Here is a 27,654-nt window from a genome sequence, read left to right on the forward strand (position 1 = left end):
TCGTAGGTTCGTCATGGTCAAGTAACATGACCTCCAGAACAGGATTACCGTACCACTTTGGTGCGGATCTCACTCTGGTTTACCTACGAGGTTCGGTAGTAACTTGATCCGAAGTTACATGATCATCATCATTAGCTTCCTCACTAATTGGTGTAGGAACAGATTTCTGTGATGAACTACTTTCCAATAAGGGAGCAGGTACAGTTACCTCATCAAGTTCTACTTTTCTCCCACTCACTTCTTTCGAGAGAAACTCCTTCTCTAGAAAGGATCCATTCTCAACAATGAATATCTTGCCTTCGGATCTGTGATAGAAGGTGTACCCAACATTTTCTTTTGGGTATCCTATGAAGAAGCACTTCTCCGATTTGGGTTTGAGCTTATCAGGTTGAAACTTTTTCACATAAGCATTGCAACCTCAAACTTTAAGAAACGATAGCTTAGGTTTCTTGCCAAACCATAGTTCATACGGTGTCATCTCAATGGATTTAGATGGTGCCCTATTTAACGTGAATGTAGCTGTCTCTAATGCATAACCTCAAAACTATAGTGGTTAATCGGTAAGAAACATCATAGATTGCACTATATTCAATAATAGTAGGGTTATGACGTTCGGACACACCATTATGCTGTGATGTTCCAGGTGGCACGATTTTGTGAAACTATTCCATATTATTTTAATTGAAGACCAAACTCATAACTCAAATATTTGTCTCTGCGATCAGATCATAGAAACTTTATTTTCTTGTCACGATGATTTTCCACTTCACTCTGAAGTTTTTGAACTTTTCAAATGTTTCAGACTTATGTTTCATCAAGTAGATATACCATATCTTCTCAAATCGTCTGTGAAGGTCAGAAAATAACGATACCCGCCGCGAGCCTCAACATTCATCGGACTGCATACATCAGTATGTATTATTTCCAATAAGTCAGTTGCTTGCTCCATTGTTCCAGAGAACGGAGTCTTAGTCATCTTTCCCATGAGGCACGGTTCGCAAGCATCAACTGATTCATAATCAAGTGATTCCAAAAGCCCATCAGCATGGATTTTCTTCATGTGCTTTACACCAATATGACCTAAACGGCAGTGCCACAAATAAGTTGCATTATCATTATTAACTTTGCATCTTTTGGCTTCAATATTATGAGAATGTGTATCACCACAATCGAGATCCAACAAACCATTTTCATTGGGTGTATGACCATAGAATGTTTTATTCATGTAAACAGAATAATAATGTATTCTCTTACTTAAATGAATAATCGTATTGCAATAAACATGATCAAATCATATTCATGCTCAACGCAAACACCAAATAACACTTATTTAGGTTCAACACTAATCCCGAAAGTATAGGGAGTGTGCGATGATGATCATATCAATCTTGGAACCACTTCCAACACACATCGTCACTTCACCCTGAACTAGTCTCTGTTCATTCTGCAACTCCCGTTTCGAGTTACTACTCTTAGCAACTAAACCAGTATCAAATACCGAGGGGTTGCTACGAACACTAGTAAAATACACATCAATAATCTGTATATCAAATATACCTTTGTTCACTTTGCCATCCTTCTTATCCGCCAAATACTTGGGGCAGTTCCGCTTCCAGTGACCAGTCCCTTTGCAGTAGAAGCACTTAGTCTCAGGCTTAGGACTAGACTTGGGCTTCTTCACTTGAGCAGCAACTTTCTTGTCGTTCTTCTTAAAGTTCCCTTTCTATCCCTTTGCCCTTTTCTTGAAACTAGTGGTCTTGTTAATCATCAAGACTTGATGCTCTTTCTTGATTTCTACCTTCATCGATTTCATCATCATGAAAAGCTCGGGAATCGTTTTCATCATCCCTTGCATACTATAGTTCATCACGAAGTTCTACTAACTTGGTGATGGTGACTAGAGAATTCTGTCAATCACTATTTTATCTAGAAGATTAACTCCCACTTGATTCAAGCGATTGCACTACCCAGACAATCTGAACACATGCTCACTGCTTGAGCTATTCTCCTCCATCTTTTATCTATAGAACTTGTTGGAGACTTCATATCTCTCAACTCGGGTATTTTCTTAAAATATTAACTTCAACTCCTGGAACATCCATATGATCCATGACGTTCAAAACATCTTTGAAGTCCCGATTCTAAGTTGTTAAGCATGGTGCACTAAACTATCAAGTAGTTATCATATTGAGCTAGTCAAAGGTTCATGACATCTGCATCTGCTCCTGCAATAGGTCTGTCACCTAGCGGTGCATTAAGGACATAATTCTTCTGTGCAGTAATGAGGATAAACCTCAGATCACAGATCCAATCTACATCATTGCTACTAACATCTTTCAACTTAGTTTTCTCTAGGAACATATCAAAAATAAAACAGGGGAGCTAAACGCGAGCTATTGATCTACAACATAGATATGCTAATACTACCAGGACTAAGTTCATGATAAATTTAAGTTCAATTAATCATATTACTTAAGAACTCCCACTTAGAAAGACATCCCTCTAATCTTCTAAGTGATCACATGATCCAAATCAACTAAACCATAACCAATCATCACGTGAAATGGAGTAGTTTTCAATGGTGAACATCACTATGTTGATCATATCTACTATATGATTCACGCTCGACCTTTTAGTCTCAGTGTTCCGAGGCCATATCTGCATATGCTAGGCTCGTCAAGTTTAACCTGAGTATTCTGCATGTGCAAAACTGGCTTGCACCCGTTGTAGATGGACGTAGAGCTTATCACACCTAATCATCACGTGGTGTCTGGGCACGACGAACTTTGGCAATGGTGCATACTCGGGGAGAACACTTTTATCTTGAAATTTAGTGAGAGATCATCTTATAATGCTACCGTCAATTAAAGCAAGATAAGATGCATAAAAGATAAGCATCACATGCAATCAAAATATGTGACATGATATGGCCATCGTCATCTTGCACTTGTGATCTCCATCTCCGAAGTACCGTCATGATCACCATCGTCACCGGCGCGACATCTTGATCTCCATCATAGCATCGTTGTCGCCTCGCCAATCTTATGCTTCCACGACTATCGCTACCGCTTAGTGATAAAGTAAAGCATTACAGCGCGATTGCATTGCATACAATAAAGCGACAACCATATGGCTCCTGCCAGTTGCCGATAACTCGGTTACAAAACATGATCATCTCATACAATAAAATATAGCATCATGTCTTGACCATATCACATCACAACATGCCCTGCAAAAACAAGTTAGACGTACTCTACTTTGTTGTTGCAAGTTTTACGTGGCTGCTACGGGCTTAGCAAGAACCGTTCTTACCTACGCATCAAAACCACAACGATAGTTTGTCAAGTTGATGTTGTTTTAACCTTCGCAAGGACCGGGCGTAGCCACACTCGATTCAACTAAAGTTGGAGAAACTGACACCCGCCAGCCACTTGTATGCAAAGCACGTCGGTCGAACCAGTCTCGCGTAAGCGTACGCGTAATGTCGGTCTGGGTCGCTTCATCCAACAATACCGCCGAACCAAAGTATGACATGCTGGTAAGCAGTATGACTTATATCGCCCACAAATCACTTGTGTTCTACTCATGCATAACATCAACGCATAAAACCAGGCTCTGATACCACTATTGGGTAACGTAGTAATTTCAAAAAAAATTCTACGCACACGCAAGATCATGGCGATGCATAGCAACAAGAGGGGAGAGTGTTGTCTACGTACCCTCGTAGACCGGCAACGGAAGCATTGACACAACATAGAGGAAGTAGTCGTACGTCTTCCCGATCCGACTGATCCAAGTACCAAACGCATGGCACCTCCGAGTTCAGCACACATTCAGCTCGATGATGTCCCGCGAACTTCGATCCAGCAGAGCTTCACGGGAGAGTTCCTTCAGCATGACGGCGTGGTGATGGTGATGATGTTGCTACCGACGCAGGACTTCGCCTAAGCACCACTACGATATGACCGAGGTGGAATATGGTGGAGGGGGACACCGCACACGGCTGGGAAAGATCAACTGATCAACTTGTGTGTCTAGAGGTGCCCCCTGCCCCTGTATATAAAGGAGCAAGGGGGAGGCCGGCCGGCCCTCTATGGGCGCGCCAGGAGGGGGAGTCCTCCTCCTAGTAGGAGTAGGACTCCACTTTCCTACTCCTACTAGGAGGAGGAAAGGAAGGAGGAGAAGGAGAAGGAAGGGGAAGGAGGAAAAGGAGGAAAGGGGGGCCGGCCCCCTAGTCCAATTCGGTTTGGGCTAGGAGGACCGCGCGCCCTGCCTCCTCTCTTCCACCACTTGGCCCATGAGGCCCATTACTTCTTCCTCGTATTCCCGTAACTCCTCGGTACCCCCGAAAATACCCGAATCACTCGGAACCTTTCCGATGTCCGAATATAGTCGTCCAATATATCGATCTTTACGTCTCGACCATTTCGAGACTCCTCGTCATGTCCCCGATCTCATCCGGGACTCCGAACTACCTTCAGTACATCAAATCATATAAACTGATAATACAATCGTCACCGAAACTTTAAGCGTGCGGACCCTACGGGTTCGAGAACTATGTAGACATGACCGAGACATGTCTCTGGTCAATAACCAATAGCGGAACATGGATTCTCATATTGGCTCCCACATATTCAACGAAGATCTTTATCGGTCAGACCGCATAACAACATACGTTGTTCCCTTTGTCATCGGTATGTTACTTGCCCGAGATTCGATCGTCGGTATCTCAATACCTAGTTCAATCTCATTACCGGCAAGTCTCTTTACTCGTTCTGTAATACATCATCCCGCAACTAACTCATTAGTTGCAATGCTTGCAAGGCTTAAGTGATGTGCATTACCGAGAGGGCCTAGAGATACCTCTCCGACAATCGGAGTGACAAATCCTAATAAATACGCCAACCCAACAAGTACCTTCGGAGACACCTGTAGAGCACCTTTATAATCACCCAGTTATGTTGTGACATTTCGTAGCACACAAAGTGTTCCTCTGGTAAATGGGAGTTGCATAATCTCATAGTCATAGGAACATGTATAAGTCATGAAGAAAGCAATAGCAACAAACTAAACGATCAAGTGCTATGCTAACGGAATGGGTCAAGTCAATCACATCATTCTCCTAATGATGTGATCCCGTTAATCAAATGACAACTCATGTCTATGGTTAGGAAACATAACCATCTTTGATCAACGAGCTAGTCAAGTAGAGGCATACTAGTGACACTCTGTTTGTCTATGTATTCACACATGTATTATGTTTCCGGTTAATACAATTCTAGCATGAATAATAAACATTTATCATGATATAAGAGAATAAATAATAACTTTATTATTGCCTCTAGGGCATATTTCCTTCAATTGCACCCACGCATGATAGTCCTATTATCTTTTTGAATTCCCCCGACTACACTATATCGGAGAAGTTTGCTCTTGTTAAGGATTATATTGATGGGTTGCGTTTTACTACTACACATGATGATTTTGATAGATATAATATGCATGTGCTTGCTGCTCCTACTTGCAATTATTATGAGAGAGGAACTATATCTCCACCTCTCTATGTTTCCCACATGATAAAATTGCAAGAAACTGCTTATGCTATGTATTGGCCTTTACTTGATGTGCATGAATTATTCTTTTATGACATGCCGATGCATAGGAAGAGAGTTAGACTTAGTTGTTGCATGATTATGTTACTTTGTGCTCACTACTAAATCACAAATCATTGTTAATTAAAATTGGCTTTGATATACCTTGGGATCCAGGTGGATCCATTACTTGAGCACTATATGCCTAGCTTAATGGCTTTAAAGAAAGCGCTGCCAGGGAGACAACCCGGAAGTTTTAGAGAGTCATTTATTTCTGTTGTGTGCATTTATAAAGTTTAAAGTAAAAATAATGTGCCAAGATTTGCCTTTAGGATGTTTTAGATTACTTGTTGGTTTGTGCGGTGCAGGACAGAAACTTTGCCTGTAGTGCGCGATTTTACTTTTTTTTTACTAGAACGTCAAACGGTTCTGAAATTTTTTGCACTATCTTTCTATACAAATTTTTTATTTTTCCTAATTTTGGTACAATTTTTGGAGTACCAGAGATATGGTTAATGTTCAGATTATTACAGACTGTTCTGTTTTAGACAGATTCTGTTTTTGATGCATAGTTTGCTTGTTTTGATGAACTATCTATTTATATCAGTGGATTAAGCCAGGGAAAAGTTATATTACAGTAGCTACAATGCAAAAACAAAATATGAATTGGTTTTCAACAGTACTTAGAGTAGTGATTTTCTTTATTATACCAACGGATCTTACAGAGTTTTCTGTTGAAGTTTTGTGTGGATGAAGTGTTCGAAGATCGAGGAGGTCTCGATATGAGGATAAGGAGGAGAGACAAGAGCTCAAGCTTGGGGATGCCCAAGGCACCTAAAGTAAATATTCAAGGAGACTCAAGCGTCTAAGCTTGGGGATGCCCCGGAAGGCATCCCATCTTTCTTCAACAAGTATCGGCATGTTTTCGGATTCGTTTCGTTCATGCGATATGTGCAATCTTGAAGCGTCTTTTGCATTTAGTTTTCATTTTTATTTTATGCACCATGCTGGTATGAGATAGTCCTTGGTTGATTTATAGAATTCTCATTGCACTTCACTTATATCTTTTGAGTTTGGCTTTATAGAATGCTTCATGTGCTTCACTTATATCATTTGAAGTTTGGATTGCGTGTTTCTCTTCACATAGAAAACCGCCATTTATAGAATGCTCTTATGCTTCACTTATATTTGTTAGAGCATGGGCATATCTTTTGTAGAAATAATTAAACTCTCTTGCTTCACTTATATCTATTTAGAGAGATGACAGGAACTGGTCATTCACATGGTTAGTCATAAAATCCTACATAAAACTTGTAGATCACTGAATATGATATGTTTGGTTCCTTGGAATAGTTTTGCGATATAAAGATGGTGATATTAGAGTCATGCTAGTGGGTAGTTGTGGATTATAGAAATACTTGTGTTGAAGTTTGTGATTCCCGTAGCATGCACGTATGGTGAACCGTTATGTGATGAAGTCGGAGCATGATTTATTTATTGATTGTCTTCCTTATGAGTGGCAGTCGGGGACGAGCGATGGTCTTTTCCTACCAATCTATCCCCCTAGGAGCATGCGTGTAGTACTTTGTTTTGATAGATAATAGACTTTTGCAATAAGTATGTGAGTTCTTTATGACTAATGTTGAGTCCATGGATTATACGCACTCTCACCCTTCCATCATTGCTAGCCTCTTACGTACCGTGCATTGCCCTTTCTCACCTCGAGAGTTGGTGCAAACTTCGCCGGTGCATCCATACCCCGTGATATGATACGCTCTATCACACATAAGCCTCCTTATATCTTCCTCAAAACAGGCACCATACCTACCTATTGTGGCATTTCCATAACCATTCCGAGATATATTGCCATGCAACTTCCATCATCATCATATACATGACTTGAGCATTTATTGTCATGTTGCTTTGCATGATCGTAAGATAGCTAGCATATGTTTTCATGGCTTGCCCGTTTTTTGATGTCATTGCTACGCTAGATCATTGCACATCCCGGTACACCGCCGGAGGCATTCATATAGAGTCATATTTTGTTCTAGTATCGAGTTGTAATATTGAGTTGTAAGTAAATAAAAGTGTGATGATCATCATTATTAGAGCATTGTCCCATGTGAGGAAAGGATGATGGAAGCTATGATTCCCGCACAAGTTGGGATGAGTCTCCGGACTTTACAAATAAAAAAGGCCAAAGAAGCCCACCAAAAAAACAAAAAAACAAAAAATGAGAGAAAAAGAGATAAGGGGCAATGTTACTATCCTTTTACCACACTTGTGCTTCAGAGTAGCACCATATTCTTCATATAGAGAGTCTCTTGAGTTATCACTTCCATATACTGGTCGGAATTTTCATTATAGAACTTGGCTTGTATATTCCGATGATGGGCTTCCTCAAATGCCCGAGGTCTTCATGAGCAAGCAAGTTGGATGCACACCCACTTAGTTTCTAGTTTGAGCTTTCGTACACTTATAGCTCTTAGTGCATCTGTTGCATGGCAATCCCTACTCCTCGCATTGACATCAATTGATGGGCATCTCCATAGCCCATTGATTCGCCGCGTCGATGTGAGACTTTCTTCCTTTTTGTCTTCTCCACACAACCTACACCATCATATTATATTCCACCTATAGTGCTATGTCCATGGCTCACGCTCATGTATTGCGTGAAAGTTGAAAAGGTTTGAGAACGTAAAAAGTATGAAACAATTGCTTGGCTTGTCATCGGGGTTGTGCGTGATTTGAATATTTTGTGTGGTGAAGATGGAGCATAGCCAGACCATATGATTTTGTAGGGATAACTTTCTTTGGCCATGTTATTTTGAAAAGACATGATTGCTTTATTAGTATGCTTGAAGTATTATTGTCTTAATGTCAAATGATAGACTATTGCTTTGAATCACTCGTGTCTTAATATTCATGCCATGATTAGATTACATGATCAAGATTATGCTAGGTAGCATTCCACATCAAAAATTATCTTTTTTATCATTTACCTACTCGAGGACGAGTAGGAATTAAGCTTGGGGATGCTAATACGTCTCCGTCATATCTATAATTTTTTTTTGTTCCATGCCAATATTATACAACTTTCATATACTTTTGGCAACTTTTTATACTATTTTTGGGGACTAACATATTGATTCAGTGCCCAGTGCCAGTTCCTGTTTGTTGCATGTTTTTTGTTTGCAGAAAATCCATATCAAACGGAGTCCAAACGGGATAAAAACTGACGGAGATTTTTTTTGGAATATATGTGATTTTTGGGAAGAAGAATCAACGTGAGACGATGCCTGAGGGGGCCACGAGACAGGGGGCGCCCCAGGGGTCAGGCGCGCCCTGGACCCTCGTGGACACCCCGTAAGGCGGTTGATGCCCTTCTTTCACCGCAAGAAAGCTAATATCCGGATAGAGATCGTGTTAAAATTTCAGCCCAATCGGAGTTACGGATCTCCGGAAATATAAGAAATGGTAAAAGGGCAGAATCTGGGAACGCAGAAACAGAGAGAGACAGAGAGACAGATCCAATCACGGAGGGGCTCTCGCCCCTCCCACGCCATGGAGACCATGGACCGGAGGGTAAACCCTTCTCCCATCGAGGGAGAAGGTCAATGAAGAAGAAGAAGTAGGGGGGCTCTCTCCCCCTCGCTTCCGGTGGCACCGGAACGCCGCCGGGGGCCATCATCATCACCGCAATCTACACCAACACCTCTGCCATCTTCAACAACATCTCCATCACCTTTCCCCCTCTATCTACAGTGGTCCACTCTCCCGCAACACGCTATACCCTCTACTTGAACATGGTGCTTTATGCTTCATATTATTATCCAATGATGTGTTGCCATCCTATGATGTCTGAGTAGATTTTCGTTGTCCTATCGGTGGTTGATGAATTATTATGATTGATTTTATTTGCTTGTGGTTATGTTGATGTCCTTTGGTGCCCATCATATGAGTGCGCGCGTGGACACCTAGGGTTAGTTGTATGTTGATAGGACTATGTATTGGAGGGCAAGAGTGACAGAAGCTTCAACATAGCATAGAAATTGATGCATACGGGATTGAAGGGGGACCAATATATCTTAATGCTATGGTTGGGTTTTACCTTAATGAACATTAGTAGTTGTGGATTCTTGCTAATAGTTCCAATCATCAGTGCATAGAATTCCAAGTCAGGGATGACATGCTAGCAGTGGCCTCTCCCATATAAAACTTGCTATCGGTCTAGTAAAGTAGTCAATTGCTTAGGGACAATCTCGCAACTCCTACCACCACTTTTCCACACTCACTATACTACCTTTATCGTTTCTTTATCTAAACAGCCCCTACTTTTTATTTACGTGCTTTTTATTATCTTGCAAACCTATCCAAAAACACCTACAAAGTACTTCTAGTTTCATGCTTGTTCTAGGTAAAGCAAACGTTAAGCGTGCGTAGAGTTGTATCGGTGGTCGATAGAACTTGAGGAAATATTTGTTCTGCCTTTAGCTCCTCGTTGGGTTCGACACTCTTACTTATCAAAAGAGGCTACAATTGATCCCCTATACTTGTGGGTTATCACCTCCCACTCACTTCTTTCGAGAGAAACTCCTTCTCTAGAAAGGATCCAGTCTTAGCAATGAGTATCTCGTCTTCGGATGTGTGATAGAAGGTGTACCCAACAGTTTCCTTTGGGTATCCTATGAAGACACATTTCTCCGATTTGGGTTCGAGCTTATCATGTTGAAGCTTTTTCACATAAGCATCGCAGCCTCAAACTTTAAGAAACGACAACTTGGCTTTCTTGCCAAACCACAGTTCATATGGTGTCATCTCAATGGATTTATATGGTGCCCTATTTAACGTGAATGCAGTTGTCTCTAAAGTATAACCTCAAAACGATAGCGGTAAATCAGTAAGAGACATCATAGATCGCACCATATCTAATAAAGTGCGGTTACGACGTTCGAACACACCATTACGTTGTGGTGTTCCAGGTGGCATGAGTTGCGAAACTATTCCACATTGTTTCAAATGAAGACCAAACTCATAGCTCAAATATTCGCCTCCACAATCAGATCGTAGAAACTTTATTTTCTTGTTACGATGATTTTCCACTTCACTCTGAAGTTCTTTAAACTTTTTAAATGTTTCAGACTTATGTTTCATCAAGTAGATATACCCATATCTGCTCAAATCATCTGTGAAGGTCAGAAAATAATGATACCCGTCGCGAGCCTCAACACTCATCGGACCGCATACATCAGTATGTATTATTTCCAATAAGTCAGTTGCTTTCTCCATTGTTCCAGAGAACGGAGTCTTAGTCACCTTGCCCATGAGGCATGGTTCACAAGCATCAAGTGATTCATAATCAAGTGATTCTAAAAGCCCATCAGCATGGAGTTTCTTCATGCGCTTTACACCAATATGACCTAAACGGCAGTGCCACAAATAAGTTGCACTATCATTATTAAACTTGTATCTTTTGGCTTCAATATTATGAATATGTGTATCACTACTATCGAGATTCAACAAAAATAGACCACTCATCAAGGGTGCATGACCATAAAAGATATTACTCATATAAATATAACAACCATTATTCTCTGATTTAAATGAATAACTGTCTCGCATCAAACAAGATCCAGATATAATGTTCATGCTTAACGCTGGCACCAAATAAAAATTATTCAGGTCTAAAACTAATCTTGAAGGTAGATGTAGAGGTAGCGTGCCGACGGCGATCACATCGACTTTGGAACCATTTTCCACGTGCATCATCACCTCGTCCTTAGCCAATCTTCGTTTAATCCGTAGCCCCTGTTTTGAGTTGCAAATATGAGCAACAGAACCAGTATCAAATACCTAGGCGCTACTACGAGCATTAGTAAGGTACACATCAATAACATGTATATCAAATATACCTTTCACTTTGCCATCCTTCTTATCCGCCAAATACTTGGGGCAGTTCCGCTTCCAGTGACCAGTCCCTTTGCGGTAGAAGCACTTAGTCTCAGGCTTAGGTCCAGACTTGGGCTTCTTCACTTGAGCAGCAACTTGTTTTTCGTTCTACTTGAAGTCCCCCTTCTTCCCTTTGCCCTTTTTCTTGAAACTGGTGGTCTTATTAACCATCAACACTTGATGCTCCTTCTTAATTTCTACCTCCGGAGCCTTTAGCATTGCGAAGATCTCGGGAATCGCCTTATCCATCCCTTGCATATTATAGTTCATCACGAAGCTTTTGTAACTTGGTGGCAGTGATTGAAGAACTCTATCAATGACATTATCATCAGGAAGATTAACTCCTAGTTGAGTCAAGTGGTTGTGGTACCCAGACATTCTGAGCATATGCTCACTAGCTGAGCTATTCTCCTCCATCTTGTAGGCAAAGTACTTTTTCATAGGTCTCATACCTCTTAACATGGGCATGAGTCTGAAATACCAATTTTAACTCTTGTAACATCTCATATGCTCCATGTCGTTCAAAACATTTTTGAAGTCCCGGTTCTAAGCCGTAAAGCATGGTGCACTAAACTATCAAGTAGTCATCATACCGAGCTTGTCAAACATTCATAACGTCTGTATATGCTCCTGCAATAGTTCTGTCACCTAGCGGTGCATCAAGGACATAATTCTTCTATGCAGCAATGAGGATAATCCTCAGATCACGGACCCAGTCCGCATAATTGCTACTATCATCTTTCAACTTAGTTTTCTCTAGGAACATATCAAAAATAAAACAGGGGAGCTATACGCGAGCTATTGATCTATAACATAGATATGCAAATACTATCAGGACTAAGTTCATGATAAATTAAAGTTCAATTTATCATATTACTTAAGAACTCCCACTTAGATAAACATCCCTCGAGTCATCTAAATTATCACGTGATCCATATCAACTAAACCATGTCCGATCATCACGTGAGATGGAGTAGTTTTCAATGGTGAACATCTCTATGTTGATCATATCTACTATATGATTCACATTCGACCTTTCGGTCTATAGTGTTCCGAGGCCATGTCTGTACATGCTAGGCTCGTCAAGTTTAACCCGAGTATTCTGCATGTGCAAAACTGGCTTGCCCTGTTGTATATGAACGTAGAGATTATCACACCCGATCATCACGTGGTGTCTCAGCACGAAGAACTGTTGCAACGGTGCATACTCAAGGAGAACACTTATACCTTAAAATTTTAGTAAGGGATCATCTCATAATGCTACCATCATACTAAACAAAATAAGATGCATAAAAGATAAACATCACATGCAATCAAAATATATGACATGATATGGCCATCATCATTCTGTGCCTTTGATCTCCATCTCCAAAGTACCGTCATGATCTCCATCGTCACCGGCACGACACCATGATCTCCATCATCTTGATCTCTATCAACGTGTCATCACATGGTTGTCTCGCCAACTATTGCTTTTGCAACTATTGCTATAGCATAGCGATAAAGTAAAGCAATTATATGGCGCTTGTACATCCCACACAGTCAGTCCCAGACAAACGTTTCCGTTTGTATGTACATTCCACACAGTCAATCCAAGGAATATGTTTTTGTTCTTATGTACATCCCACACAGTCAATCCAAGAAATACGTTTCCGTTTGTATGTACATCCCACACAGTCAACCGAGGAAAACGTTTCCGTTCGTATATATATTCCACATAGTTTTATGTATAGCTTCGTGTGTGATAGGTGTAACGATCACACACGCTCTGCCTCGGTTAACCATTTTCTTTTATTCAACTACATCACACACGATTTGATGAAGAAAACTGTATGGCATTAGGCTATCCATCATAACCGCTTTTACTGCTAGAACCGTTTGCAAAGTTCCATGACCCTTTTAGCAGGTTTAGTAGTTTACAATTAATAACTCCAATATTACACAAATTCACATTTCATATCGAACAGCTGCTTGCCAATTTCATATCAGGGACATAAATATATTTTAACATCACAGTACGATAGCTACCTGAAAACAACCATGTTCGTCTTCTCCATCTCTGCTTTCAGTTCAGTAAGAACCTGTTTTACACGGACCAACTGGGAAAGTGCCTCCTCCTTCGCCAACACCATCTTAGCAAAGTCTAATTTAAAAAATCTGAGCTCATTCTCCATCTTCCTCTTTCTTCCACATCTTGAAATATTCTTCAGCGTTGATAACACTTTCTCTAAGCCTATCTCTGTTCTCTTCCTCATACATGCTCCAGACCTTTACTAGGCACATCTTCAAAGACGGTGGCCACTCTTGATCAACCCACTCCAGGTAAGAACAATTTCGCTCATCCTATAATATTTAAAACTAGATCAGTAACAATTGTAGGGGAAATGGGTTTCTAGCAACATAGAAAATCACCAAATACATATTTTGAAAAACTTAAGAAACAATTCAATTATGACATATCATCTCAAAAAGATCAATGCCAAATGAATTAATTGCTACTGAGACAACAACCAAATTCTGAAACATCACAAGCTATAATTAACTACAACAATGCTACAAGTTCTTAGTCATGTACTATAAATAACAAATTGAACATTTTATGAGGAAGCTAAATATAACTGCAACAGCATAGCAACAGTATTTGAATGACATCAAATTGATACTAACAGGTGTATACATGCACAAATTTAGTAACATAGAACTAAAAACACTAAGGCCGTCCGCTATGTATGCCAAAACCGGTGTCAAGACAACTGTTGCTACATTCGGCACCGGTGCCCTGCACTGGCGAGCCGATGCAGAGGAATAAATCAGGGAACCGGACTCCGAAGCACCTAGTTGCTCCGATGCCCAGTTCCTTCGTGCCATAAAGATTTAGTATTTTATTGCTCGGTTGCTCAGATGTGTGGATCAAAGTTGGCTACACAAACTGCTGAAGCGGTGACAAATAATTTTCTAATGGCACCGTGTATGAGATGGCAACATTTTTAGATACTAGGTACAAACTGTGACATTGTCTTAACATCCAGAATAACATACCACAGTGACAGTGTCTGAATCACATCTACCAAATGAGTTGTAACAACGGAAGTGGGGCTAACCTTCTTTGCACATGCCAGAAACTTCCTCCTACTGTCCACAGATTCAAACGCAACTAACTTCACGCATGGAGATTGATGGTTACAATGAGCAGGCAGATCTTCAGCCACCCTGCTCTATTCGTTGCAATTGATGGTCCTAGGGAGCTACAAGAGGAAGACATGACTCAAATCGACCGCCGGGTTAAAATCCTTCATTCCAAATCATAACCCGAGAGAGAGAAGAGAGGCATCCCCGGGTGATGAAAGAGTCGGAGGAGGAGGAGGAGGAACAGCTGGAGAGGTCATTGAAGAAGACCATGGTGACCGCGGCGGTCGGATGCGAGACGGCGAGAGCGAGGAAGCAAGCAGGGAAGCGGCTATAGCTTGGGAAGGAAGGAATGAGGAAACAGGGAAAATGTGACTTGTGGTCGGGAAGAAAAGAGGGTGGGGAGGGGGTGGATATTTCGGCAGTATGCCAAAAATTTCGAAAGGTGGAGGGAAACTTTGCGTGTCGTGTCGCCGAACACCATTCACTTTGAATGAATGTGTGCATCGCAAACGATTCTTCTGATTTACACGCATGCGATGAGTTTGATCATTCAAATATTTGTGGAAATTTCCCTAGGTACTGTCCTCATCCACGTCATTGCATAATTTAACATCACTTGCTAATTTGGGCACACAAAAGAGCCTATAGCACACAGACCAAAGTTACTGAATCGAGCAATTTTAGTAATTAAACAGAGCTGGTTGGCCTAAACATTGCTCTAACAAAAGACCAGTGTTATAAACAAAGGCTAAGTACGCATAATTTTAACAAAGTCGTCGTCGCGCCGCCCTATGCCCCGCCGGTGTAAGATGAGACACCGATGACTTATCCTGGCGACATGCCGCCGTTGGTGGACTCCGCGCCCCCTGGGCTGAAGTAGACCGCGTCATCGTCCTCGGAGCCGCCCTCAATGTTGTACTCCCTCCTTTCCGGTTTATAAGGCTCAATTCAAAAATCTCACCAACCAAGATAGATGATGAGTGGTGGAATATTTTTTGTAGTTTGCAAAAGCACCCAATTAATGCTCTTGTTTTCCTCAAAAAATTATGTTTACGAATGCATTAATTGCAATGCATGCATGCATAAAGTGCATGCATTGGTCAGTTTTCAATTAATACTTGCATGCAATGATTTAATGCACCTTGAAGTCTAAACATGTGATGGGGAACAACCAAATTAAGCCTTATAAAATGGAACAACTAAAATTTTGAGATAAGCCCTATAAACCGGAAAGGAGGGAGTAGTACTCATAGTAGTGGCTACGCCAGAGCTCGCGCTGGTACTCCATCGCCGATTCCTCGATGGACAGACTCTTCTCAACCTCGTCCTGAGCCACGCGCAACTCCTTCTCCCGGCGCTCCTTGATCACCGCCGCCTCCTGCATCTCTAGCTCCCGCTCGGCGATCTCATGAGGAAGCAGGTGCTCCATGGCCTCCGCCGCCTTTTCGGACGTGAGTTGCATGCTGGATTCCGAGGTGGCCCGAAATATCTTGGCGTGTGCGTCCTCGGCCTTGGTGTGGATGGCCTCGACCCAGGCCAAGGCGACATCGGTGGTGCGTACGGCAGCTCGAGCGCTCTCGGCGTTTGCAGTCGCCGTCTCGGCTGCTGCAGCTGCCCCGTCGGCTGCCACAGACGCCCTCTTGGCAGATGCAGCCGTGCTGAATGCGGATGCGGCCGCGCTCTCGGCGTAGGCGACCATGCTCTCGGCACAGGCGGCGGCGCTCGGGGAGGACGCGGCCACCGTATGGGCCCTCATGAAGCGTTTCCACGGCGTCATTGTTAGCAAGAAGGGGTTGCGGGAATGGGGATCTAGGATTCGTGGTTTCGGAAGTGACCGGCACTAGAGCAGACGAAGCCGGCGAAGTTTATGGAGGAAGACTTAAGTAGACCCACGAACTTTCATCGCAAACAATCCCTACAACAAACTGTGTTAATTTGTATGAGTTATATGTTTGGTTCAAAAATGATAGGTATACAAGAGTGATATAATAAAAACTAGCATTTAGATCACTGAATATGAAGTGTTTGATTAACGATATTGAGGTTATAATATGAACGTTTACTAGTTGATACAAGGCAGATCAACCAAGGCAGGGGCGCACCCTGATGATGGAAAACGTAGTAGAAAACAAAAAACTCCGCCCTATGATCAACTAAGAACACTATGAAAATGCAAAAACGATTTGGATCGTATCATTACCGATTCTGAGTTGCAGCAGAAGAAGACGAGTCGGTGTAGATTATACTTGAAATCCCTCGAACGGAAAGCTGAAAGCACGGCCTCTCCACAATTTGCAAGCGTACGGTCTTCAAGATCCGGCAGCGCTTCGCCATCCAGAGCTAATCGTCGCCGAAGAACTAAATGGAGGAGATTAGAACCACACTGAACTTCTAATTATAAGTATTAGAAAGGATCTAGATATGTTAACATCACGGGAAACTATTAATTTAACATCACAAAAATAACTGTTTTCACCTATATATAATTTATCCGTATTACCTGATAAACTCCGAAACCTTTCCAGTGACCTTGAAACGCTTTCGGTTCCTTTCAAAACTATTTCGAATATTAATGAAATTATTTCATAAATATTTTCTCATTACTCTTGTCCTACTAATACTTAACATATCGTGATTACCTTAAACTTGTGACCCTGTAGCTTCAGTAAAATAGATATGAACAAAATTTCTTTCATTCAATGACTGATAACGAAACCGCAGACGTGTATATCAGAAGAAAAAAAATGAGACCAATCCAAGGGCTAACCCTCGTTGGCTTTTCTTTATAGGAGAAACTCCGTGAGCACCGTGCGTCCGTGCCGGGACTCGAACTCGGGATGGGCTGGCAGCAACCTTAGTTGCCCAGCCACGAGTCGACACCCCGTTCTCACAGACGTGTATATCGATTTCGATCCCTGTATAGGTCGCGTTGGTGCAATCTTCCACCCCCAACACGTCGCGCTACTCGTCGCGTGTCCGAATATCCATTTAGCCACCTCTGAGTCATGGCTTGCGGTTTGGCCGCAAAATTTCCCATGAACAGTGGTTGTATCTCTATTTATAGCTAATAAAAAAGGGACGACGCAAAAAAAAAAGTAGCACCGATGATCATTGCTTAGTGCTCAATATAATGATAGCGGGAGGAACACAGGACCTACAAAGCATGTACCGTCGGGCCACGTACCCAACAAGATCACCACATGTTTTTATTTTCAGAAGATCACCACATGTGTTAGTCAACGCTTGGCAGCCATACACTCCGTCTCGTCTGTGTTGAGCTGCCGACTAATCTACCACATTAATTCCATCTCGTTTATGTGGCGCTGCCCTGTTAGTTTTGTACAACGCTACTGCGTCCATACATTCGCATGCCCCTCCCGTCTCGAAGTTGCGCATGACGAGACGGAGTTGCGCATGCAAAGCACTCGACAGATGAGAAGGCAAAAGCTCCAATGTTCACATTAGCATAACAATCCGATAGAAAACACACAATTAAATATCAGCCCAGCTACGGCCGCAAATTCTAGTGCTGCTATTAGCATCACAGCTTACAACAACAGGCCTGTTCCGGACACACGAGGAAACAAGAGTTGGTCGTGGGGCATCGTTCTGCATCAAGCCAACCAACAGCAGCCATTTTCTAGTCAACAGTCTCATCGTCCTTGTCAGTTGTCTGCGGGCCGGTGGAGGACGGGGAGTAGCCCGGTGCAGTCGGGGAGTAGCTTGCGCTGGGGCTGCACGCTCAAAACCACAATTGTCAGAAGAGCTAATTGCGCACTTTCATCGCGGGCAGATGAGATAAGACCTCAAGCATTTACCTGTAGTTTGGAGATGTCGGGCTGTAATCTGGGCTAGGTCCTCCAGAGGTAGTGTGCGGGCTGCAACACTCGCGCAACGTGTTAGAAAACCCATGTATTGCCACAGCAACAACGTTTTAAGTTAGAAACAATGGTGATTATCAACAGAAATGGGCTCACCTTGTAGGGCTGTATGACGGGCTTGGTTGTGCATATGATGGTGAGGTGGGCGAGTAGGTCGGTGAGGTCGGGCTGGAGAAACGAAACAGAGGTGTAATGTAATCAAAATAAAGCATAGACATACATGGAACACAACACCGAAAGAACGGCCAAAGCTATCAACAGAATACCTGTAGTTCGGAGAAGTCTGACTGTACGGGCTCATCATCCTTGGGCTGCTTGGAGAATAAGCATGTGAAGGACTGTACTTGGCCGAAGAAGGATTGTAGCTCGGTGAAGTGGGGCTGTAGTTCGGTGAAGTAGGGCTGTAGCTCGGTGACGTCGGGCTGTAACCAGGCGATGTAGGGCTGTATGCAGGCGATGTAGGGCTGTATGAGGGCGAGGTAGGGCTGTATGACGGGGATGTCGGGCTGTATGAGGGCGACGTGGGGCTGTATGAGGGTGATGCCGGGCTGTATGAGGGCGATGTTGGGCTGTACGAGGGAGAAGTGGGGCTGTATGATGGCGACGTTGGGCTGTAAGATGGCGACGTCGGGCTGTATGCAGGAGATGTCGGACTGTATGCTGGCGAGGTCGGACTATAAACCGGTGATGTTGGACTATAGCTCGGAGATGTGGGGCTATAGCTTGGTGATGTTGGGCTGTAGCTCGGAGATGTGGGGCTGTAGCTAGGAGATGTGGGGCTGTAGCTCGGGGATGTTGGCGAGTATGATGGACTGGTCGGAGAGTATGATGGACTGGTCGGGCTGTAGGAAGGAGAGCCAGGCGTATATGATGGAGAGGTGGGGCTGTAGCTGGGCGATGCAGGGCTGTATGATGGAGAAGTGGGACTGTAACCATGTCCTGGCCCTGGGCTGAACACCGGAGAAGATGGACTGTAACCACCTCCAGAGGATGGGCTGTAGTTTGACGGGACGGGTGAGAATGCCATGCCCCCAACATATGGTGAGAACTGAGCATCCGTAATTGGGGAAGCCCTGAAATTTGGACTCAACATTGGTGACATCATTCCTCCATCACGGTACGGTGTCGCGGACATGGGTGAACGCGCTGGTGTCATGCCATAGTCCAGACCTTCAACATAGCTTGGGAGTTGAAGCTCAATGGCCTGCTGCAGCATCTGGTCATTCAGATACAATCCACAGCCTCCTGTACCAATAGGAGCAAGCTGGCCAAGCATAATGTTCTCAGTCACACCTCTCAGGTAATCAGATTCCGCATATACAGCAGCATCAAGCAAGATATCCACTGTTTCTTCAAAAGAACATCTCATGAGGGGGCCTGTGTCATTACGATTTATACCATGCCTAGTAATAGCCATCAGGTGACCTCTGTATGTCATCGTATCACAGAGAATGGCCAGATGCCTGTAGTTCACATAAGACCCATCAAAAGATATAACCACCCTCAGCTCATCCAAGAGAGACCTGCGGACAGCCTCAATCCCAAGAACCTCAATCACTTCAATCAAATGGTTACTTGTTGTCCTTGTAGAATCAACATCCTCATGACACATCACGGCCAAGAGGTTTACACCTTCTGTATCAAGCATCCACTCGTTATCTGGTTTGAAACCCTCACTTTCATCAAATTTATTGACCTTCCCATATTTGATGAAGACCTTGTTAATATCTGGAATGCCTCGAAGGGCCATCTCAGTCAACATATTACCCTCAATCTTCTTGAGGAAGACGTCATCCTCAGCAGATTCATCCTGTATTTCTCCTTTTGGAGCTTCGTCATTTGTAATGCGGACACGAAGGATGAGCTTATCTGCATTATCATCATTGAATATGCATGACAAGTCATCGTCAAATTCATGATTGATCTTCTCTGCAATATCAGCCATGCTCAATTTCTTATCAACCATCATCTCACGGTTCAGCTCAATACGCAGCAGCCAAGGAGAGATCTTATCCGGGTCAATATCCTCATCAGGCATTTCATAATATGACCTGACAAATTCCACATCCTCTTCAATAATGGTTCCTAGAGGATCAGGATCATACCATATCTCAGTGGCATGGGTCACACTACGCAGTGTAGTGTACTCCAAGGCACACTGCACATTCTTAGCCAATTCTTTTTTCTTGCTTACCTCAGGCTTTAGGAAAACAGACAGAGATGGAGTCTTTATCTTCTTGGCGACATTAATGATCTCTCTTAACCTGGGAACTCCAAGGGTAACATTCTTAGCACTAACACCAGCATAATGGAAAGTATTCAGTGTCATCTGAGTTGCCGGTTCTCCAATGGACTGTGCAGCCACACATCCAATCATTTCACCAGGAGCTACCAAAGACTGGAGGAATCTCGATTCAATCTCACCAATGACCCATTCGAAGGATTCCTTTGTAAGCCTGTATTCTTTCAAGACCCTCTTGCTAGCAAATGTGCTGCGAAGCAGGATATTGAAGAACAAAGTAGCGTTCTTCTGAGCCTCGATGCTCATGGCATCGTCACCAGGGACAACCTTAAGTCTTTCTTGCAGCTTATCTATTGCTTCCACAATTTCCATCGGGTGCATGTCAGAAGGTCTTCTTAAATCAATCTTGAAAGTCTTCTGAGCATTCCAGATAAGCCGCTTCAGGTTGACAGGCATAGGCCATGTATTGTCGCCAGTTGTAGTAATTTCAGTCCCAAGCTGTAATCTGTCAGCTTCTAATTTCTGAACCTCTGCCTCAAACACATTTCTGAATTCACGAATGGTCTTCAAATCATCAACATGGTCAGGCAACATGTAAGTAGGCCTCCAGTTCTCATCATCGAGTTCATAACGAAATACATTATCAAACTCAGCCTTTTTCATCTTCAGGGAGTCCAATTTCTGTGATTCAATCCAAACAGCATCCATGCCATCTTCTCCATACAAGAATTGAATAACATCACCCAGCGAATTTCGCACAGTACCATCATATTTCACCATAATGTCCTCCATAGCCTTCACGAGCCTCCGCTGAATATATCCCGTCTCGGAGGTTTTCACAGCAGTATCAATCAAACCTTCTCTACCACCCATAGCATGGAAGAAAAATTCTTGTGGTGTCAGACCTCGAAGGTAAGAGTTCTCAACAAACCCACGACTTTCTGGGCCGTAGTCATCTTTCGTGAAGTGGGGCAATGTACGATCAACAAAACCAAATGGAATCCGCTTGCCCTCAACATTCTGCTGTCCGACACAAGCAGTCATTTGCGAAATATTAATGAAACTGCCTTTTGAGCCTGCAGTGACCATAGCTTTCAAATTGTTGCTCTCAGACAAACTCTTCTGAGCACTACTCCCAGCATCATCACGAGCCTTGTTAAGAACCTAGCATGGAAAACGGATATGTCAAAACAAGTCTACCAAAAAACTGATGGCTTACTCCTTCCCAAATGGAAGGATCAAAGTCTCCCAAATGGAAGAATCAAACTCTCCCAAAAAAAGCTGATGGCTTACTCCTTCCCAGATGAAAGAACCAATCAAGAGCATTCAGCAGTACCTGATTTACTCGGTTTTCGAATGATTCCATCATGGTGCGTCCTGGCTCAGGTTCCAAGTTCTTCTCTTGTGCTTGCTTAATAAGCTCCTTCACCTCATTCTTAGCTGTTCCAATTGTCTCGTTAATCTTCTCCATAGTAGCAGCATCTGCAATTGTATCTCCAATACCAATACTGAAACCGTTTTGCAGAAGCCAGTAGTTGACCAGCCACTGTGTATGACCCAAGAACTTCCGTGCAGCATCTGGCCCTACCTCTTCCCTGCAAACAGTTAAACCAACCAAAATTATTCAGCACAGAACATGTGTACCAAAAACTGCAATGCAACGTTTATAACTTACCAAATAACATGAATAAGACTTCCAGTTGACGTCCCAAGTGTTTTTTTGCAAAGTGTACCAGACAGAAGCTCTCCCTTCTCTATCCGGACCATAGTATCTCCTGGAGTAATAAATCCACTTTCTGTTTCAGCATGCCAGGCTGAAAATCTTATTAAATTGATTAGCTTGGGAATAATCAAGTTGAAAACTTGTTTGCCGGTCCAAATCGGTCTTGGTCTCAAAATGGCAGGTGCAGGGACCTTCCCATCAAAATCTTCCCACCACATTAGTATGTTCATAAATACATCCTGGGAGAAATTTCAGAACATTAAGCTACAAAAACTACAAACAATAATATTAGGTGTTTAAGGAGAGTATGTTAACCTTTTCAATAAGAGTGTCCCTTTTGGTTATTTTTCGACACCCAAGAAGTGTGTCCTGGACAATACCCATAACAGGTCTATTCGCTTGAGGCGAGACAATACATTTTGGCACCATCATCAACTCTAAAACTTCAGCTCTTGTCTCAAATGACTGAGGAACATGCATATTCATTTCATCCCCATCAAAATCTGCATTGTATGGTGATGTGACAGACAGGTTCAGGCGGAAAGTTGAGTACGGCATAATTTTAATACGATGCCCCATGATAGACATTTTATGAAGACTTGGTTGCCGGTTGAAAAGAACAAAATCTCCATCATTTAGGTGTCTTTCCACCTGAGAAGTCAAGCACAAAACAGGTGAGCCAAACCAAAAGGCAATTTTTGTTTATGTCACCATTAAAACGGTAGATGCTGCAACGATGTCAGCACTAACCTTGTAACCCAGCTCCAAATGCTGATCACTACTTTTCTTCACATAGCGAAGATCCAGCCTCTGACCATCTTCCCTGATGATGTACTTTGCACCTGTCTTACCTGGGGGTGGGTGAGGCCCATATTCTACTAGCTCTTTCAACCTGGTATGATCAGATTTAGACATAACTTCTCACATACCAATGCAAGAAGAGTGATTACATAAGATGCCTTAATAACAGAAAATTAATTTACCTCTCGATGTTATATGGAGTGACAGTTTCTGGGTATGTCAGATTCAAAGCAATACTCCATGGCACCCCCAATTGATCAATGTTGATATTCGGATCGGGTGTGATGACAGTACGAGCTGAGAAATCAACACGCTTCCCCATTAAGTTTCCTCTAATCCGGCCTTCTTTTGCTTTCAGCCTGCTGCATATTGACTTAATAGGCCTTCCAGAACGCTGAGTGGCCTGGATATTTCCACAACAGATAATGAGAATAACTTATCTATTAGTGATTAATATGGGGAGTGCACTTATAGACTACTCACCCTTGGTTGTCCAGGAAGATCATTATCGAAGTACGTTGCAATGTGAAACTGCAACAACTGAGCAAACTCAGTTATAATGTGAGCTGGGGCTCCATTTCTCTCTTGCCTCCTCAAATTCTCATTATGTCGAATTATCATCGCTAATTGATGAGTCAAATCATCCTGTAGAAACAGAAGAAACAGCAAGATAAACAGTGAGTGGAAGGGTGAGACCTGTGAACCAACCATTGGATCCATTCATAATAATTTTAGTAGTAGTGGGCTAACCTCACTTCTGGAGGAAGTATCCATCATAACAGATGGTCTGACAGGCGGTGGAGGAATTGGAAGGACTTGCAGTATCATCCAATCAGGACGAGCAAACTTAGGGTTCAGGCCCAACAAAAGACAGTCCTCATCACTTATACGCTTGAGAACATTAAGGACCTGCCCCAATAAACCATCATGTGAGCCATGTGATTAGCTGCAAATTCTTAGAACCTATTGAATTGAGTAAGGATAATGTAAATACCCTCTCGGCAGAGAGAATTTGCTTTCGCTCCACTGGTTCAGGGAGTTGATCTTGATCATCACTTTTCTTCTTTGTTGCTTTAAATTCAGCAACCATCTTCATACCATCAACTGTGATATTTGGCTGCTGAGCACCACAACCACCTCTTTTCTTCACTGGCTCGTCAGCATCCTGCTGATCTTGAACCTCAAGTTCATCACCCCCAGCACAAATCTTTTTGCTCTTGCAAGCATCATATATTCTTCTTAATCTATTTTTTGGGTTCCTGATTTTCAGAGCCTGCTTGAACTTGGTATCGTCCTGCAAGACATCACTGATAAATAACATGCCAAGATCAAGGCACACAAAATAAATGGTCCATGCTATGATACTGTTTAGTACTCCCTCCGTTCACAAATATAAGATGTTCTAACTTTTTTGTGAATCTGATGTATATAGACACATTTTAGTGTGTTTATTCACTCATTTCAGTCCGTATGTAGTCCATATTGAAATATCCAGAACATATTATATTTGTGAACGGAGGGAGTAGCTAACATGCAAGAACAACCTTTCTCAGAATTCATGAGAAAACGCCAAGTTATTTGTAATTAGGTTCAATGGTTCTGGTTATTTTACCAAAGACAATAATTAATAAAATAGGCATTGCTACGGGGACACATCATAAATGCAGTTTTCTTTTGTCTGATGCAGTTCTACCAATGGCAGGCTCTATTGAAATTTCACAAAGATAATCTTGGCTTCCAATGTTGAATTCCAGATCCATAACAAACATGAAAGATGTCTAAATCAATTGCATGTACAGGTTCATCGCACCTGATCAAAAAGATTCTATGAAGTTGAACAGATGCAAAATTGGACAAACATAAGTGAAAATTACGATTGTCATGATTTCAGTTTAGCTTGTCTTGCACATCAGTTACTCCTTTCAGTTTACCTTAGACATGCACCAAACAACAACCTAGTAAAATGCACAGGTCTTAAAAGGAAACCAGACGAACAGAGGGGTCATGTACCTCATCCGCCAGGATCTTGGAACAGTTGAAGCACACACAGCGCATTATGGAGAGTACAGTCTTGATGAAGCCGATGTGGAACATTGGCTTTGCAAGCTCAAGGTGGCCAAAGTGACCCGGGCACTCAGCCATCCCAGCCATACATGTATCACACTTGATCTTTCGGTCAATAGTGCCCAAACGAGGGTCACTCAAACCCCCAGGCTTTGCCTTCCCCCTCTCCATAGTCTCTGCATGCTCTATCACCACCACTGACATTTGTCTCTACAAAAATAGCAAAGCAACACAAAAATTTATCAAATTCAATCCTACAGATTTCTTTGGGCACTCCATTGGACCAGTTCAGGAGGCACTCCTCAGACCATCATTACAACGGTCGATGGTCATTTGAACCAAACAAATCATACTATTAAACCCTCTCAAATCCATCTTATTAGATATATTCTGCAAATCTATAGTATAATACCAGCAACCAGATGTGTATAGCCTTATTCAAACTTCTATTGAATATGACCCAATCGAAAGCACGGTAAAAATCATGTGTGATAATAAACAAACAGTGCAAACTGCTAAGCACAACCAAACTGCCAAATTCATAGTAAATACAAATACCACACAAGTAATAAGAACATCTGCCTTTTGTTAGATCTGTTAAAACTTTGATGTACATGTAATACAAGTGTGAAGTTCAACTCGACGTTTCAACCAAATATCCCACTTGAATAGTATTACATGGAGTACAACTTGTAGCTCAAACCGAACTAGAGACTTACAACCAAGCATTTTGCTCAAAGTTTAACTAGTTTCCCAAGTTAGCAAAACACCGACTCAACCAAACAACACTCGTGCATATATTGTTCGGTGTCAGAACCTTTGGTAAGTTACAATGGATCAGCTTCAACATATATTTGCAAGATCAAGCTCGGCCAATTCGCTACCCAAGCAACACCAGATTGAAGCTAACAACCAGCAACCCGATGACAGTTCATCCAGAGTTCGAAGCTAGCTAAGCCCACTCAAACCAGTACGAGTTCCCACTCCAGGCAGAGAAACGATACAGAGGCGGCGGTGGGGGTGGGGGAGGCGAGGTATTACGATTTCATCCGGGCTGAGGATGCCGAACTGCACGAGCTGCACCTTGGCCACCTCAGCCGGCGAGTACGGGAACCTCGCGTCCATTTCACCCCCACGGCGGCGCCGCCGCCACCTAGGGTTTGGGTCTCAGATCCCGCCGCCCGCCGCGAGCGCTCCGCCGACCGAAGCTTGGGCCGTACGGCCAGCCCCTGTCTGGAGCACGCTAAACTTTTTGGCGGCTAAAATCGAGCTCTAGTGGGATCGATCCGACCGGTCCTCGCCTCCTCCGCGAGAGGGGAGGGGAAAGGGGATCTGGAGAGAGTGCGTCTGAGAAAGAGGAGAACTGGGTGGGGGTGGGGCTATACTTATAGACGTATCGTGCGCCGGACGGGCTATAGTGAGCCGGTGGGCGCGTGGACCCGTGGAGGCGGTGTATGGATTCAACTCAGAGTAGGAAACGCAGTGTAGGTGGACTGGGTGCGGGGAGGGAGGAAACAAAGGGAGACGCACTGAACCGGCCGTGGATGCGCAGTAGACGGTGGAGATGAGAGTTTTGGATAGGGTTCCCATCGCGTCAATGCGGGACGGTTGAGAGCATGTGAGTGGTCGTCGACTCGTCGATTGTCGTGGCTTTGCTATTCTGGGTTGTTCCCATCGTTAGAGCCGAGGTCGGCGATAGATCCTTCTGAGTTTCGAATATCTTTTGTTTCTCCAGAAAGTATGTATAAACATTTTTTAAAAAGTATACATGAACTCTGTTCAAAATGAAGGTTACTTAATTTTTTACATGCAAACTGATGTGGAGGGTTAAGATTGGGAATAGGGGATAAAGGGGGAATTTAGGGGGAGCACTCTTAATTCAATCACCTATGTCTAACATCTTGGGCCGATTTAATGATGTGTCCAATACATCACCAATAAATTAAAAATACCATTAATTGCATTATTTGTAAATGATTTTGGAAACAACATTAATTGATACTAATTGTACTCCCTCCGTTCCTAAGTATAAGTCTTTTTAGAGATTTCAATAAGTGACTACATACGGAGCAAAATGAGTGAATCAACACTCTAAAATATGTCTATATACATCTGTATGTAGTCCCTTATTGGAATCGCTAAAAAGACTTACATTTAGGAACGAAGGGAGTAACCGACTTTAAAAATAATAGCAGTTGCATTAATTGCGATTAGTCTTGGGAATAACATTAACTGCACAACTAATCTTTGCACTGACCTTTTCACACAATC

The 27,654-nt window shown here is 42.7% G+C and overlaps 1 protein-coding gene across 2 annotated transcripts; it reads right to left on the minus strand.

The window, feature by feature from the left end:
• Window positions 1-18,105: 18,105 nt before the first annotated feature.
• LOC119328571 (DNA-directed RNA polymerase II subunit RPB1-like) lies at window positions 18,106-26,735 on the minus strand. 2 transcript variants are annotated; one of them, XM_037601541.1, is made up of 14 exons: window positions 26,425-26,735; window positions 25,330-25,593; window positions 24,314-24,613; window positions 24,070-24,228; window positions 23,803-23,964; window positions 23,502-23,722; window positions 23,269-23,410; window positions 22,834-23,169; window positions 22,471-22,757; window positions 22,132-22,390; window positions 18,820-21,959; window positions 18,650-18,721; window positions 18,491-18,550; window positions 18,106-18,406 (listed from the first exon to the last, which is right to left on the minus strand). In XM_037601541.1, the coding sequence occupies exons 1-14, from the start codon at window positions 26,506-26,508 to the stop codon at window positions 18,313-18,315; spliced, it is 5,580 nt and encodes a 1,859-aa protein (XP_037457438.1). In that variant the 5' UTR covers window positions 26,509-26,735; the 3' UTR covers window positions 18,106-18,312. The 2 variants fall into 2 exon arrangements, with proteins under 2 accessions (XP_037457438.1, XP_037457439.1); XM_037601542.1 differs by having other exon boundaries at window positions 18,106-18,234; window positions 18,478-18,530; window positions 18,774-21,959.
• Window positions 26,736-27,654: the final 919 nt, after the last annotated feature.

Source organism: Triticum dicoccoides, chromosome 7A, assembly GCF_002162155.2.
Source record: "Triticum dicoccoides isolate Atlit2015 ecotype Zavitan chromosome 7A, WEW_v2.0, whole genome shotgun sequence".
NCBI lineage: Eukaryota > Viridiplantae > Streptophyta > Magnoliopsida > Poales > Poaceae > Triticum > Triticum dicoccoides.